The sequence below is a fragment of the Triticum urartu genome, chromosome 2A, assembly GCF_056163025.1.
Source record: "Triticum urartu cultivar PI428250 chromosome 2A, HENAU_Tu73, whole genome shotgun sequence".
Lineage (NCBI taxonomy): Eukaryota > Viridiplantae > Streptophyta > Magnoliopsida > Poales > Poaceae > Triticum > Triticum urartu.
Window position 1 is genome coordinate 36,100,098 of NC_141874.1, and position 14,314 is coordinate 36,114,411.

The 14,314-nt window shown below is 45.9% G+C and overlaps 2 protein-coding genes across 2 annotated transcripts; both read left to right on the top strand.

Moving 5' to 3' along the window:
* The first annotated feature begins 2,798 nt into the window (after window positions 1-2,798).
* On the top strand, window positions 2,799-3,092 carry LOC125540780 (protein transport protein Sec61 subunit gamma-like). The gene is made up of 2 exons (XM_048704340.2): window positions 2,799-2,892; window positions 2,977-3,092. Exons 1-2 carry the CDS (start codon window positions 2,799-2,801, stop codon window positions 3,090-3,092), a joined length of 210 nt encoding a protein of 69 aa, XP_048560297.2.
* Window positions 3,093-9,525: 6,433 nt separating this feature from the next.
* LOC125540779 (L-type lectin-domain containing receptor kinase IX.2-like) lies at window positions 9,526-12,685 on the top strand. The gene is made up of 3 exons (XM_087539483.1): window positions 9,526-10,360; window positions 11,391-11,540; window positions 11,655-12,685. The coding sequence occupies exons 1-3, from the start codon at window positions 9,526-9,528 to the stop codon at window positions 12,683-12,685; spliced, it is 2,016 nt and encodes a 671-aa protein (XP_087395609.1).
* Window positions 12,686-14,314: the final 1,629 nt, after the last annotated feature.

Consider the following 14,314-nt stretch of genomic DNA (forward strand, 5'->3'; position numbering starts at 1 on the left):
AGCAAAAACTCACGCCCATTGGCCATGTGCATTTCCCGTACCGCTAATCAAACACTTGGCTGCTAATTCATGTTTGAGTATCGATCGGTCTCCTCGTGAGAATCTTATGTTGTAATTTTCTTCCTAGAACCTACCTGGGGAGTTACCAACCCACTAGACATGCCTAGGCTGCCCAGAACACATGGCAACACCACGGTCACGCGGTGACCACGCATCGGGCATGCGAGTTTTCGCGCTCTAGAGTTGGGGGCCTTGGCCACCGCCCAAACCTCGACGTATTGCCATCAAACCATGTATTTATGATTAAATAGGTACTTATGTAACTATAAATGATTTTTGGAAAAATTAAATAGTAAACTATGAGGCAGCTGTAGTTCAAATTTGACCCGCTTCCTGCTGAATCGGCAGGAATTTGTCTTTTTCACTAGAGGTGGATCAAAACTTTTGACGCCCAACAATTTTGTCAATTGTGCATTAAATATGGGCTAATATTTTATAAAAATTATTTGGTCCAATTTTGCAACAATTATTTGGGAGGTTCTTCACAAAAAAAACCTCCTTTTGGGCACTCGAAAAATGGAAAATGGTTTTTTCGTCCAAAGAAAATGAAAACTTCCTTAGGCAACATTGTTTTACATTCCAATATACACCCTTGTGCACAATATGGGATCATTTGAACAAATTATGCCATGACTGTGGCCATAAGATTGATCATTTGGCTTGAAAGCCATTGATCTCCACACGTGATAGCTCGTTTTTTAGAACACTTTTTTAAAATAATTGCCGTATTAGAAGTTTGTTATTTTTCCTAGGAACTTGGCCACATATAATGACACAATGCGAAGGTTTCCCAATTTTTTGATTTTTTTGAATTTTTTATTCTCGTTTCAAAATGCGGTCAAAACGGCGGGAATGGCCGTTCTTAGCTAGTGGTTGAATCTTGGAATTTTTTTGGTGTTTCTATGATTAAATAGATACTTATGTACCTAGAAATGATTTTTGGAAAAAATAAAGAGCAAAATACAAGGCAGCTACAGTTCAAATTTGACCCGCTTCCAACTGAATCAGCGGAAATTTGTCTTTTTCATGAGAGGTGGATCAAAACTTTTTACACCCAACCATTTGGTCAATTGTGCATTAAACATGGCCTAGTATTTTATAAAATTGATTTGGTCCATTTTTGCAACAATTATTTGGTAGTTCCTTCACAAAAAACCCTCCTTTTAGGCACTCAAAAAATGGAAAATGGTTTTTTCGTCCAAAGAAAATGAAAACTTCCTTAGGCAACATTGTTTGCCATTCCAATATGCACCCTTGTGCACAATATGAGATCATTTAAGCAAACTATGCCATGAATCTGGCCATAAGATTGATCATTTGGCTTGAAAGCCATTGATTTCCACACGTGATAGCTCGTTTCTGAGAACACTTTTTTAAAATAATTGCCGTATTACAAGTTTATTATTTTTCCTGGGAACTTGGCCACATATAATGACATAATGCGAAGGTTTCCCAATTTTTTGATTTTTTTTTGAATTTTTTATGCCCGTTTCAACATGCGGTCAAAACAGCGGGGATGACCATTCCTAGCTAGTGGTTGAATCTTGGAATTTTTTTGGTGTTTCTCTGATAAAATAGATACTTATGTACCTAGAAATGATTTTTGGAAAAATTAGAGAGAAAACTATGAGGCAGCTGCTCTTCAAATTTGACCCGCTTCCAACTGAATCGGCGGGAATTTGTCTTTTTCACGAGAGGTGGATCAAAACTTTTTACACCCAACCATTTGGTAATTGTGCATTAAATATGGCCTAGTATTTTATAAAAATGATTTGGTCCAATTTTGCAACAATTATTTGGGAGGTCCTTCACAAAAAACCTCCTTTTGGGCACTCAAAAAATGGAAAATGGTTTTTTCGTCCAAAGAAAATGAAAACTTCCTTAGGCAACATTGTTTGCCATTCCAATATGCACTCTTATGCATAATATGAGATCATTTGAACAAACTATGCCATGAATGTGGCGATAAGAGTGATCATTTGGCTTGAAAGCCATTGATCTCCACTCTTATGCACAATATGAGAACACTTTTTTATAATAATTGCCGTATTACAAGTTTGTTATTTTTCCTAGGAACTTGGCCACATATGATGACACAACGCGAAGGTTTTGAATTTTTTGATTTTTTTTGAATTTGTTATGCCTGTTTCAAAATGACACATTTCTTGGACTAGTCACAAGGCAGAACCTCCCTTCCCACGGATCACCCCCCTAAGCCGATCTGAGCCGTCCACACCATACAGATGCAACGTCTCCTAAACGCACGCTGGCCAACCAAACCCTAGCATCGTGCAGCACACTCCCCTCCCTCTCCCTCTCCCCGACCCATGCGGCGCCGCCTCCCTCTCCCTGACCCATATCTCCCTCCCCGACCCAGACCTCGCTCTCCGCCGTCCCAACTCCTACCCGCCGTCGGCCTCCCCCCAAGCGCCGCTGCTCTTGACCTGCAACGACCAACGACGATGGCCCCCCGTCACTGCCCCCTCCTTCCCCATCCCGCCGCGGCGAGGAGATCCATTCCCGCCGCCGCCGTTGCCCCCGCCCCCTTCTCCCCGATTCAGACCACATCCTCCCACCATAGCTCGCCGCCGGGCCTCCTCCTCCCCTCCTCACAGATCCAAAGCACAAATCCAAACAGCACACCATTCGCTCGTTGGCTTCCCCCTCCCTTCCCCTCACGCGCGCGACCTCGTCGTCGTCGTCGGCACGGAGATCTCCCCTTCCCGCCGGCAGCAGCCATGGACGCCGTCGAATCCGTGGTGGACCCCCTCCGCGAGTTCGCCAAGGATAGCGTCCGCCTCGTCAAGCACTGCCACAAGCCCGACCGCAAGGGTAAGGACCAAAGACTCGCGCCTGCTCGTCTAGATCCGGTTCGTTTTCCTCTTTCGCCAGATCTGATGCTGATTGGGCGCGCAGAGTTCACCAAGGTGGCGGCACGGACGGTGATCAGGTTCGTCGTCATGGGGTTCGTCGGCTTCTTCGTCAAGCTCATCTTCATCCCCATCAACAACATCATCGTCGGCTCCGGCTAGGTGCGAACACGTCTCCTCCGATCCCGTCTCCCTCTTGTTTGCACGGTTTAGTTAGACTTGGGTCCTGTTGTCTCGCGCTGTGATCTGTTGGATCTGCGATGTGCGCGCACAGTCCTGCGAACTGACAATATTTAGTAAGCTAGATTTTAGTAGATCCTTTTTTCCTCCAAATAGACCTGCCAATTTCTACCTTGTTAGGAGAATTCGGATGAGTCAAGGGTAATCAGCTGTGGGGAACTGGGGTCATGCTTAAGTCATTGCCGCTAGTTGCCTCAGCAGGACAAATTGGGGGCATAGGCTGGTTCCTCACCACACAATTTGGGAAAAGAGGAGCTTTTGCAATGTTTCGCTGTTTCTGCACATACCACTAGTTCGCTCAAGTTGGTGTCGATTCAGTGCATCTAAATTGGCACCTACTGAGTAGACAGGTTACATACCAATGTTTGTCCATGGTTCATGCTATGTGTCGATGTATTCTTCATTCTTTAATGCACTTGTGTTCACGCATGTCCAGCTTTATGTATTCACAATATAAAGTTGATCTATACACGCATGGCAAGCTTTTGTAAAATAAGAAAATAGGTAGGAGTCAAAATATTGAAGGACATGTGTTATGCAGTGTTGATCTATACTTTAATGCACCTGTGTTCACACATGGCCAGCTTTATGTAGCAGTGTCGCGTGTGACCTCAAAAAGGCTTTGAAAATCCTGATTGAAAATGAAGATGGTACTACTGATTCTCAGACCAGGAACATTGTGTTTCCTGAGCTCTTCCAATCCATTTCTTAGAATCCATGCTGGTGGTGTCTTCTACAATATGTGCATTATTCTATTTACCATGTTAGCTATGGCCGACCAGTCTGTTCTATCTGTTTCATGTGGTCGTCCGATATGTGTGGTGCCAACTGGCATTTCTTTGCTCGCTGATGTCAATAGTCTTTTGGTTCATATAGCTTAGTGCCTCATATATGAATGCTCTTTCTGGGTTTTTCAATTTCTCTTCCCCCTATCTTTTGCTGACTACATTGATTATATGCCTGTTCTACACCGATGCTCTTTTTTTATGCTGGTCCTATGTCATGGGTGTTAATATCTACTACCTATTTACTGCTTGTTGTGCAAAATCTTTTGGTTATTGTAAATCATTCCCTGCTGTATAAAGTTTGGTTTTAGTCTGTTGCATTTTGTTAGTTCCTATCTTGTCCATGTATACAACAATATGCTTTCTTGGTGGCCATTTGTGCTTCACATTTTTTGGGTATGCTACTTCTCTAATGAGTGGGCGTATCTCTTCTTTGTTTTATCATTCTATATTGTTTTCCTAACCTTTTTGGTATTCTGCTTTCTCCTTGCAGATGGCAAGCACCATTTTGTTGGTTCCTGTCTTGCCAATGTCTACATCAATGTGTGCGTCCTCTGTCTCATCTGTGGCATTACCGTAGGGCAACTCATAATGGGCCTATCAAGCATACTAACCTTGTGATGATAGATAAAGAGGTTGATTTTAGTGCCATTCTGATAAATATATTTTTAGCCCTATGAATTGAAAAATGAGTGCTTCTTGGTTGTTTCTGTTGTTGGTCCAGAAGATTCTTGGTGCTTTTAGTGCAGTACTATACTATGCTCCTTGGCACTTCTTGCTGTGTTAACTAAATGGTTTAGTCCTGCGCTTCATAGAAGCAGTTTTAACTAAATGTAATGAACTAATTAAGTGCCTTCTTTTATTGTTGGCTAATCCTTTTGTTTTATCGCATGCTACATTCTACTCTCTCCACTCCTAAATATAAGTCTTTCTAGACATTTCAAATGGGCTACAACATACGGATGTATATGATGATATGCTACCACTCTAATAAGTCCAAGCACTATAAACCCTATGAACATAATAATGATACTCTGCATGCTATGAGTATAGTGCTCTATTTTCTTGTGTCACCTTGTATGAATGAGTATATCGTCTTAACTATCTGGGGACAAAAATCATTGTATTAGCTGAATTTGTGTTATCTTTCTAAAGAACTTGTTGTTGGAAATATGCCCTAGAGGCAATAATAAAATAGTTATTATTATATATTTCATTGTTCATAATAATCGTTTATTATCCATGCTAGAATTGTATTGATAGAAAACTCAGATACATGTGTGGATACATAGACAACACCATGTCCCTAGTAAGCCTCTAGTTGACTAGCTCGTTGATCAATAGATGGTTATGGTTTCCTGACCATGGACATTGGATGTCGTTGATAACGGGATCACATCATTAGGAGAATGATGTGAGGGACAAGACCCAATCCTAAGCCTAGCACAAAGATCGTGTAGTTCGTATGCTAAAGCTTTTCTAATGTCAAGTATCATTTCCTTAGACCATGAGATTGTGCAACTCCCGGATACCGTAGGAGTGCTTTGGGTGTGCCAAACGTCACAACGTAACTGGGTGGCTATAAAGGTACACTACAGGTATCTCCGAAAGTATCTGTTGGGCTGGCACGAATGGAGACAGGGATTTGTCACTTCGTGTAACGGAGAGGTATCTCTGGGCCCACTCGGTAGGACATCATCATAATGTGCACAATGTGACCAAGGAGTTGATCACGGGATGATGTGTTACGGAACAAGTAAAGAGACTTGCCGGTAACGAGATTGAACAAGGTATCGGGATACCGACGATCGAATCTCGGGCAAGTATCGTACCGCTAGACAAAGGGAATTGTATACGGGATTGATGAAGTCCTTGACATCGTGGTTCATCCGATGAGATCATCGTGGAACATGTGGGAGCCAACGTGGGTATCCAGATCCCGCTGTTGGTTATTGGCCGAAGAGTTGTCTCGGCCATGTCTGCATGATTCCCGAACCCGTATGGTCTACACACTTAAGGTTCGATGACGCTAGGGTTATAGGGAAAGTATGTAAGCGGTTACCGAATGTTGTTCGGAGTCCCGGATGAGATCCCGGACATCATGACGAGTTCCGGAATGGTCCAGAGGTAAAGATTTATATATGGGAAGTCTTGTTTTGGTCACCGGAAAAGTTTCGGGTGCTATCGGTAACGTACCGGGACCACCGGGAGGGTCCCGGGGGTCCACCAGGTGGGGCTACCTGCCCCAGAGGGCTGCGTGGGCCAAGTGTGAGAGGGGACCAGCCCCAGGTGGGCTGGTGCACCCCCCACCAGGGCCCAAGGCGAAGAGAGAAGGGAAAAGGGGGAAACCCTAGGCTCAGATGGGCCTAAGGCCCACCTAGTGGTGCGCCCCCTCTCTCTCCCCCTTGGCCGCCTCCCAGATGGGATCTGGGGGCTCCTGCCACCCCTAGGGAGGGAATCCTAGGTGGGGGCGCAGCCCCTCCCCTCCCCCTATATATACTTGAGAAAAGGGGCAGCCCAACACACGATTCAATCTCCCTGTTGGCGCAGCCCTACCTCTCTCCCTCCTCCTCTCCCGCGGTGCTTGGCGAAGCCCTGCAGGACTCCCGCGCTCCTCCACCACCACCACGCCATCGTGCTACTGCTGGATGGAGTCTTCCCCAACCTCTCCTTCTCCCCTTGCTGGATCAAGGCGTAGGAGACGTCACCGGGCTGTACGTGTGTTGAACACGGAGGTGCCGTCCGTTCGGCACTAGGATCATCGGTGATTTGGATCACGACGAGTACGACTCCATCAACCCCGTTCACTTGAACGCTTCCGCTTAGCGATCTACAAGGGTATGTAGATGCACTCTCCTTCCCTCGTTGCTAGATTACTCCATAGATTGATCTTGGTGATGCGTAGAAAATTTTGAATTTCTGCTACGTTCCCCAACACTTGTCCTTTTTTTGAATGTTCTGTTCATAATATATTGGCTCCAGTGTTTTGATTCTTCTCTTCTGATTCATGTAACAGGGCGACGGCCGAAGGCATGATGATAGTTCTATTGTTGTCCTAGTGTAGCAAAGGTAGCCTAGTCGACTATGGTGGCGTAGTTAGTCATGCATACAGTTTCATCTGACTGGAGCAGGAGCCCAGTTTGTGCTGATTGTCAATTCTCATTGTGATTGTCCCTATATCTATGTGACTGATTGTATTTGTATCTGTGTTGTAACTGTATCATGACAGAAGGAGCCCAGTATATTTGTATGACTGTGATTGATTCTCGATGTTGTTATTTGAAATATTACTTGTGTTTTCTGTCTGTTCTTAGTTAAACATGGTTATTTATTTCTGTCAAATTGTCAAATTGTAATCTGAATAATATGATGCTACCAAAAGGGTCCCACTTTAATAGAACCTGACAACTGGGACCCATCTGACTAGTGGACCCTTCTTTTGGGAAAAAAGAAAAACTAAATTCGTTTAGACAAAAAGGCCACAACCCAACAATAAAAAGGCTGCAATATTGGACTTGGCCCATGAACCCAACCAAAAATTGACAGACAGAAAAAAAACACAAATAGGCTGAATTGTTGGGCTAGACCCATGTAGAAAATCGAATTGGACTGGGATGAATCTTGTGCCACATCAGATTGCCACGCTGGATGCCTACATGTCCTGGGGAGGTTGCTAGTGACCAAAACGCCACAGTAGACGTATTTTGGTCATAAACGTCTTCGACCATTTCGGAAGAAAGATCGCTATAGTCAGTTTATGACGGCCAGCTTTTGACCTTATGTTTTTGGTCACAAAAAGGTCACAAATTTGGAAATTTGTGACCATTCAGTGACCAATAGTGGTGGTCACAAGTTGACATATTTCTTCTAGTGGGCGGCGGCGGGGGGAGCAGTATGGAGCTTCCGGCCGTGGCGACGTGTGACGGGAGCGAGAAAGAGCACACGGACCCGATTGCTTGTTTCCAAAATTAACAGGGATCCAATTGCTCTTTTTTTACAAAACTTACATGGATTGTTTTGCATTATTTTTGTAGGGACCGACATGTGGCCTGCACATGTCGTAACGTTCAACTAACGGTCCAATATAATGGTGACCTAATGAGTGGCCCCCCTTTGTCATAAACGCGGTTAAGACTTAACGCTTCAGCAACTAGGATTGTTTGGAACAGCCCACCACTTTTGTGGTAGTTTTTGAAAAAAAATAAAAAAATGATAGTTTTTTGCTATATACTCATCCTTTTAACACTAATGGCAGTACCAGAACTGGCAACTCCAACGGGCGACCCGATTTGGTCCGAGCGTGTCCATTTTGGTCGAAACAAACAAAACCAACGGCCTGACGCGTAGAAGCATACCTATTTTCTGTTCGATTCGCGTCTAGCTTCACCCTAATCCAACACAAATCTAGACCGGATTTGCCTCCAGACGGACACTGGACGGACGCGCACGCGTCCTCTACTCGTCCTCCATCTGGCCCGCATGTCGGCCGTGCAACTACTCCCCACCGGCACCATTTAATCCGCACGGTGGTCGGGCCAGCACATCAGCATCCCAGCCGCCCTCCAACCCAGCCAGCCCTCTTCTCGCCGCGTCCACATTCTCTCACTGTCCCCTCATCGCGTCCACAAGTTGTGAGTTCCACCGGCTGTTCTCCACCACTGCGCCAGCGTGCGGTCATCCTGGTCTATGCTGGCCGGTTGGCTCCGGAAGCTAGCACATGGAGTTCATATGGAAGGGTGCATTGCACATATGAATGGAGTAGATAAAAATTTGCTCCATGTACAGATCGATCGTTGACTATGCTAGCCGGCAGTGATTTAAAAAATCGCCCAGGTAAGCATACTGCTGTCGCTGCATTTTTTATGGATCCAGGGAATGCAGACGAGATAAACAAGTGTCTGTGTCACCTCGTACAACAACAAAGCTACCTACATTAATACTCTTGTAGCAAGTCTCTGTGGCAGAGGATGTACATATAATGAACTTGCACATAGTCGTCCCATAGTATACGCTTTCTCGTACGTTACTTAGTAGTACTAGTAGGTAGTAGTCGCCGGCTGCCAAAGTACTAGAACTTTCTCATCTGCTTCTTAACCCCAACCGATTGTCTACACAGCCCATGTGGCTTCGGTTACATGTAAAAAAACTACTCCAGGGAGTATATCTCTATTTCTAACACCCCACATGGCCCCTTCAAAATAGTAATACTCTACCATTAGTTCGAGGTTCGAAGTAGCGCGGAAACAAGATATAATTATTGAAAACTAAGATATTCATTTTTTAAGAAAAAACATAAGATATTCCTTAACAGCCTCCCAACACCTCTATTCAGCAAATGGGTCGCAGTTGTCACAAGTCAATTACTTGTTTACAAGGGAAACTAGGACGGAAACCACAACAAAATGACAAAATAAAAAAAAAACTGTAGTTTTTCACAAGCTTGAAATGTCTGCTTGAACCCAATCAATAAATAGTTGTCTACCCCTGCATGAGCAAGCAACCTGACAGCTACGGTGTGGATCACTAGCTTAACTCCCTCGTGCTAGCTAGGTAGCTAGCTGCAGCTAGCCATGGCCCATGCAAGAGGCATCCTCCTCCCCACGTTCTACCACCTGATGATCAGCTGCTACCTGTTTCTAGCCGCCTACACGGCTCGACAGGCCGCCGCGCTATCCTTCGACTACGACTTCACCAACCCGACGGACCGCGAGCAGCTCAACTTCATCAACGCGTCCTACGACGGCAGGGACCGGCTCATCCTCACCGACGACATCTCCAACCTCACCGGCGGCGTCACGCACCGGCAGCCAGTGCGCCTTTGGGACGGCGCCGGCAGGAGGGCCAGCTTCACCACCAGCTTCCACTTCGCCATCGTCCATGGCGGCAACACAACAGCCAACTCCAAACGGGGGGGCGGCACTATGTCGTTCTTCATCGGACCTTTCCCGCCGCCGGGCTGGGAGGTCGGCCTCCTCGGGCTCTTCAGCGACAAGAACAGCACCGGCGCCGGCGACTCGCGGCACACCCTCGGCGTGGAGTTCGACACGCGCCGAAAGGACGACGGCTGGGACCCCTCAAGCGAGGACGGCACCGCCACCAGAGGCGACCACATCGGCATAGACATCAACGGCACAAGGTGTAACCTGACCAGAAGCCTGCCGCCGTTGAGCCTCCGTGGCACCTTGTGGGCGAGCATCACGTACGACGCCAAGTCCAAGGTGATGAAAGTTGTGGTTCGGAAGACCGAGCTGGCGGCGGAGTCGAGCATGACCTACGAGTTCAATGCGACCATGGATCTCAGGGACCACGCCGGTCTTGTACAGGATGCCGCCGTCGGGTTCACGGCGGCCACCGGACTCCTCAGCCAGTCGCACCAGCTGCTCGCTTGGTCCTTCCACTCAACAGGTAACCACGTACACCATGTGTATGTTTTTTCTGGCCTACGTACGTGTACTAGCTAGTTTCCTTCTACTCCATGCGAAAATGTACGACCCTCTGCCAACGTTGCATGGCAACATCATGTCATCATGTGCATGTGCCCAACTTTCACATCATTGTTACTTTGTGAGTCCACATCGCTTGAGTCCAACCGATCCCTTCCTAAGATCTTAGAGCTGAGAGTGGGAGGGCCATGTTGAAATCCGTATATGTTTTCATACTAAAATGTCTTTTTATTGATATCAGTTTCCGATTAAATTTAGTTATGTGACAAAGAGATATATTTTCTTGAAAAAAGGAATGAAATTCGCACAAACTAAGCTACTGGCTTGGCTCACAATTTTCTCTTTGGCTTTTAACCTCTGTATGCATCGATGTAATCGATACCTCTATGTTTTGATACCATAATGACATTATGGACCAACCAGTTCACCAAAAAAATACGAACTTGACGGAGAAGGGTGAGCAATAAATTTCAACATATTCACCCACACATCAAATTAATTGTTGATTTTTGGACAAAATCAAGCTAAAAAAACTATAAAAATCTAAAAAAACATATATGAAATTTATAAGATAATGTATATGTGTGCATATATTAGTTAAAAAGTGTGAAAATTTGAGATGAATGAAAAAACAAAGTAAATCTCTTACATTTTCTTTCCACAGTTTGTACTTTTAACAAAAAATTGTACATAAACTATATGGTTCTTTTCCATTTTTTAAAATTTCCAGCCGTAACTTTTTGTTTTCCGAAATTGACAAGGGAGCAAAGTTCTCCGGAACATGATGATTTACAGAGTTTAGTGAGACTAAATAAAAATAGAGGAAAAGATGAGCCAAGCCAATGTTTCATGAGGAAAAAAATGGAATTTTTATATTATTTCGAAATTTGTGGAGGATAAATTATTAGAATTATAATTATATTGAACAGCTATGTTTCTGTGAAAAGACATAGCTAATTAGCACGATTAACTGATTCTTATTTTGCTTACAGATCCATCCCCTGCCAATAGAAAATTGTGGCTGATATTCTTATGTATCGCGGCAGTTTTGTTTGCCGGTCTCCTATCCACTGTTCTCGTTCTTCTCTATAGTACTGTTATGCACCGTGGAAGACGGTGTCTTGATGAAACAATTTTGCAAGGTAAACATGTATATCATGATTTGATTTAACTGTTCGATTAAACTGAAAAATGCCACTTGATCTAATACTTTCTATTAATTAATCATGTTTTCTAATCACCAAAAAAAATCCAAGTTGCAAGGAAATTCCCGTACTCAGAGCTAGTAGTGGCGACGGATAACTTCTCCGAGGATAGGAAAATCGGCAAGGGATCCTTTGGCGATGTTTACAGAGGGCGGCTAACAACGCCAGACTTACGGGCGGTGGCGGTGAAGGAGATGCGGCAGCCGACGTCGAGGAGGAACCAGAAGAACTATGTGCACGAAATCGAGACCTTGTGCCAGCTGCGCCACAAGAACCTCTTGTCACTCATCGGTTGGTGCGATGACAATGGTCGTCTGTTGCTTGTCTATGAGCTCGAACCCAACGGCAGCGTCAGCGACCATCTCCATGGCAGCGGCGACGGTGGGGGGACATTGACATGGCCACAGAGGTACAATATACTTCTCGGCGTCGCAACCGCCATTGACTACCTCCACAATGGTGCCTACGACTCGGCCAGGAGGTATGTGCTACACCGGGACATCAAGCCTAGCAACGTGATGCTGGGAGAGGGATTCGAGGCCAAGCTCGGTGACTTTGGGCTCGTGCGGCAAGTCAGCTGCCACGATGGCGTATGTACTCCTTGTACCACCGTGATTGGGAGCATGGACTACATGGACCCCAGGTACATTGAGACTGGCACGCTGAGCCCAGCCTCTGATATATATAGCTTTGGGTTGGTTCTGCTGGAGGTAGCCACCGGCGTGAGACCAGTCGTCCCGGGAAGGGCATCCAACCGAAACAATCTCATCGCCGCCATCAAGGAGTCCTATAGCAGGGATGCCATCCTTGAGATGCTAGATGAGCGGATGAGAGGGGAGTTGAAGCAGTGGCGGTGGCAGATGGAGCGTGTCATGGTAACAGGGCTGATGTGTGTTGAGGAAGAGCGTGATAAGCGGCCATCCATCAAAGATGTCATCAACTTGCTCGCCAAGCAGGAGCAATCTCTGACATCCGTTTGGTCCATGAAAGATTCTTCAATGAGGACGACGGATCGATTTCATTCCATACTAGCTAGCAAGGTTGGCTTCTCAAGTGCAAGGGCATCATCTTTAGCTTATTGATGAATAGTTCCATGAAATAAATTTATGGTCTTAGAGATACTAAATATGTGGAACTTTAAATCATATGGCTCTATAGCCATGTAAAGTTTTATACTTGCCATTGCTATGTCATTGTAACAATAAGTGTTTGTATTTTTTTCTTGAATAAAGCTTCAAGACCTACCACATGAAACTAGTTGCCTACAATAATTGGTTGCTTGATGATGCACACAGTAAAGACATTATTTTCACCTGCATGGATTTTGGTCTTTCGATGCACGATGGCCTCCCTTGTTACCTCCTAGATGATGTGTGTTCCTCTTCGGCATCACTACGAGCCTTACAGTGAAGCAATGTTCCTTGCCATTCTCAAGCAGATTCACTTGCTGCATGATGGTGTCGAGAACCGGAGGGTACTTATTCGCAAAAAAGGACCAGTGGTACTTACCATGTTGACTCCTAGCTAGGTGGGCCGGGTGAGGACCCCTTTGTGTTGGGGAAAGCAGTAATTTCAAAAAAAATTCCTACGCACACGCAAGATCATGGTGATGCATAGCAACAAGAGGGGAGAGTGTTGTCTACGTACCCTCGTAGACCATAAGCGGAAGCGTTATGACAACGCGGTTGATGTAGTCATACGTGTTCACGATCGACCGATCCTAGTAGCGAAAGTACGACACCTCCGCGATCTGCACACGTTCAGCTCGGCGACGTCCCATGAACTCACGATCCAGCAGAGTGTCGAGGGAGAGCTTCGTCAGCACGACGGCGTGATGACGGTGATGATGATGCTACCGGAACAGGGCTTTGCCTAAGCACCTCTACGATATGACCGAGGTGGATTATGGTGGAGGGGGGCACCGCACACGGCTGGAAACAATCAACTTCTGTGTTCTAGGGTGCCCCCTGCCCCCGTATATAAAGGAGCAAGGGGGGAGGCCGGCCGGCCTTGGGGCGCACCAAGGAGAGGGAGGAGTCCTCCTCCTAGTAGGAGTAGGACTCCCCCTTTCCTAGTCCAACTAGGAAGGAGGGGGAAGGAAAGAGAGGGAGAGAGGGAGGGAAAGAGGGGGCGTCGCCCCCCTCCTTGTGCAATTCGGACTCCCAAGGGGGGGGGAGCGGCCAGCCCTATGGCCCCTCCTCTTTCTCACACACAAGGCCCATGTTGGCCCATTAGTTCCCCCGGGGGTTTCGATAACCCCCCGGCACTCCGATAATTATTCGGTGACCTTCGGAACTCATCCGGTGTCCGAATATAGTCATCCAATATATCAATCTTTATATCTCGACCATTTCGAGACTCCTCGTCATGTCCGTGATCACATCCGGGACTCTGAACTACCTTCGGTACATCAAAACACATAAACTCATAATACCGATCGTCACCGAACGTTAAGCGTGCGGACCCTACGGATTCGAGAACTATGTAGACATGGCCGAGACACATCTCCAGTCAATAACCAATAGCGGCACCTGCATGTTCATATTAGCTCCCACATATTCTACGAAGATCTTTATCGGTCAAACCGCATAACGATATATCTTGTTCCCTTTGTCATCGGTATGTTACTTGCCCGAGATTCGACCGTCGGTATCTCAATACCTAGTTCAATCTCGTTACCGGCAAGTCTCTTTACTCATTCCGTAATGCAT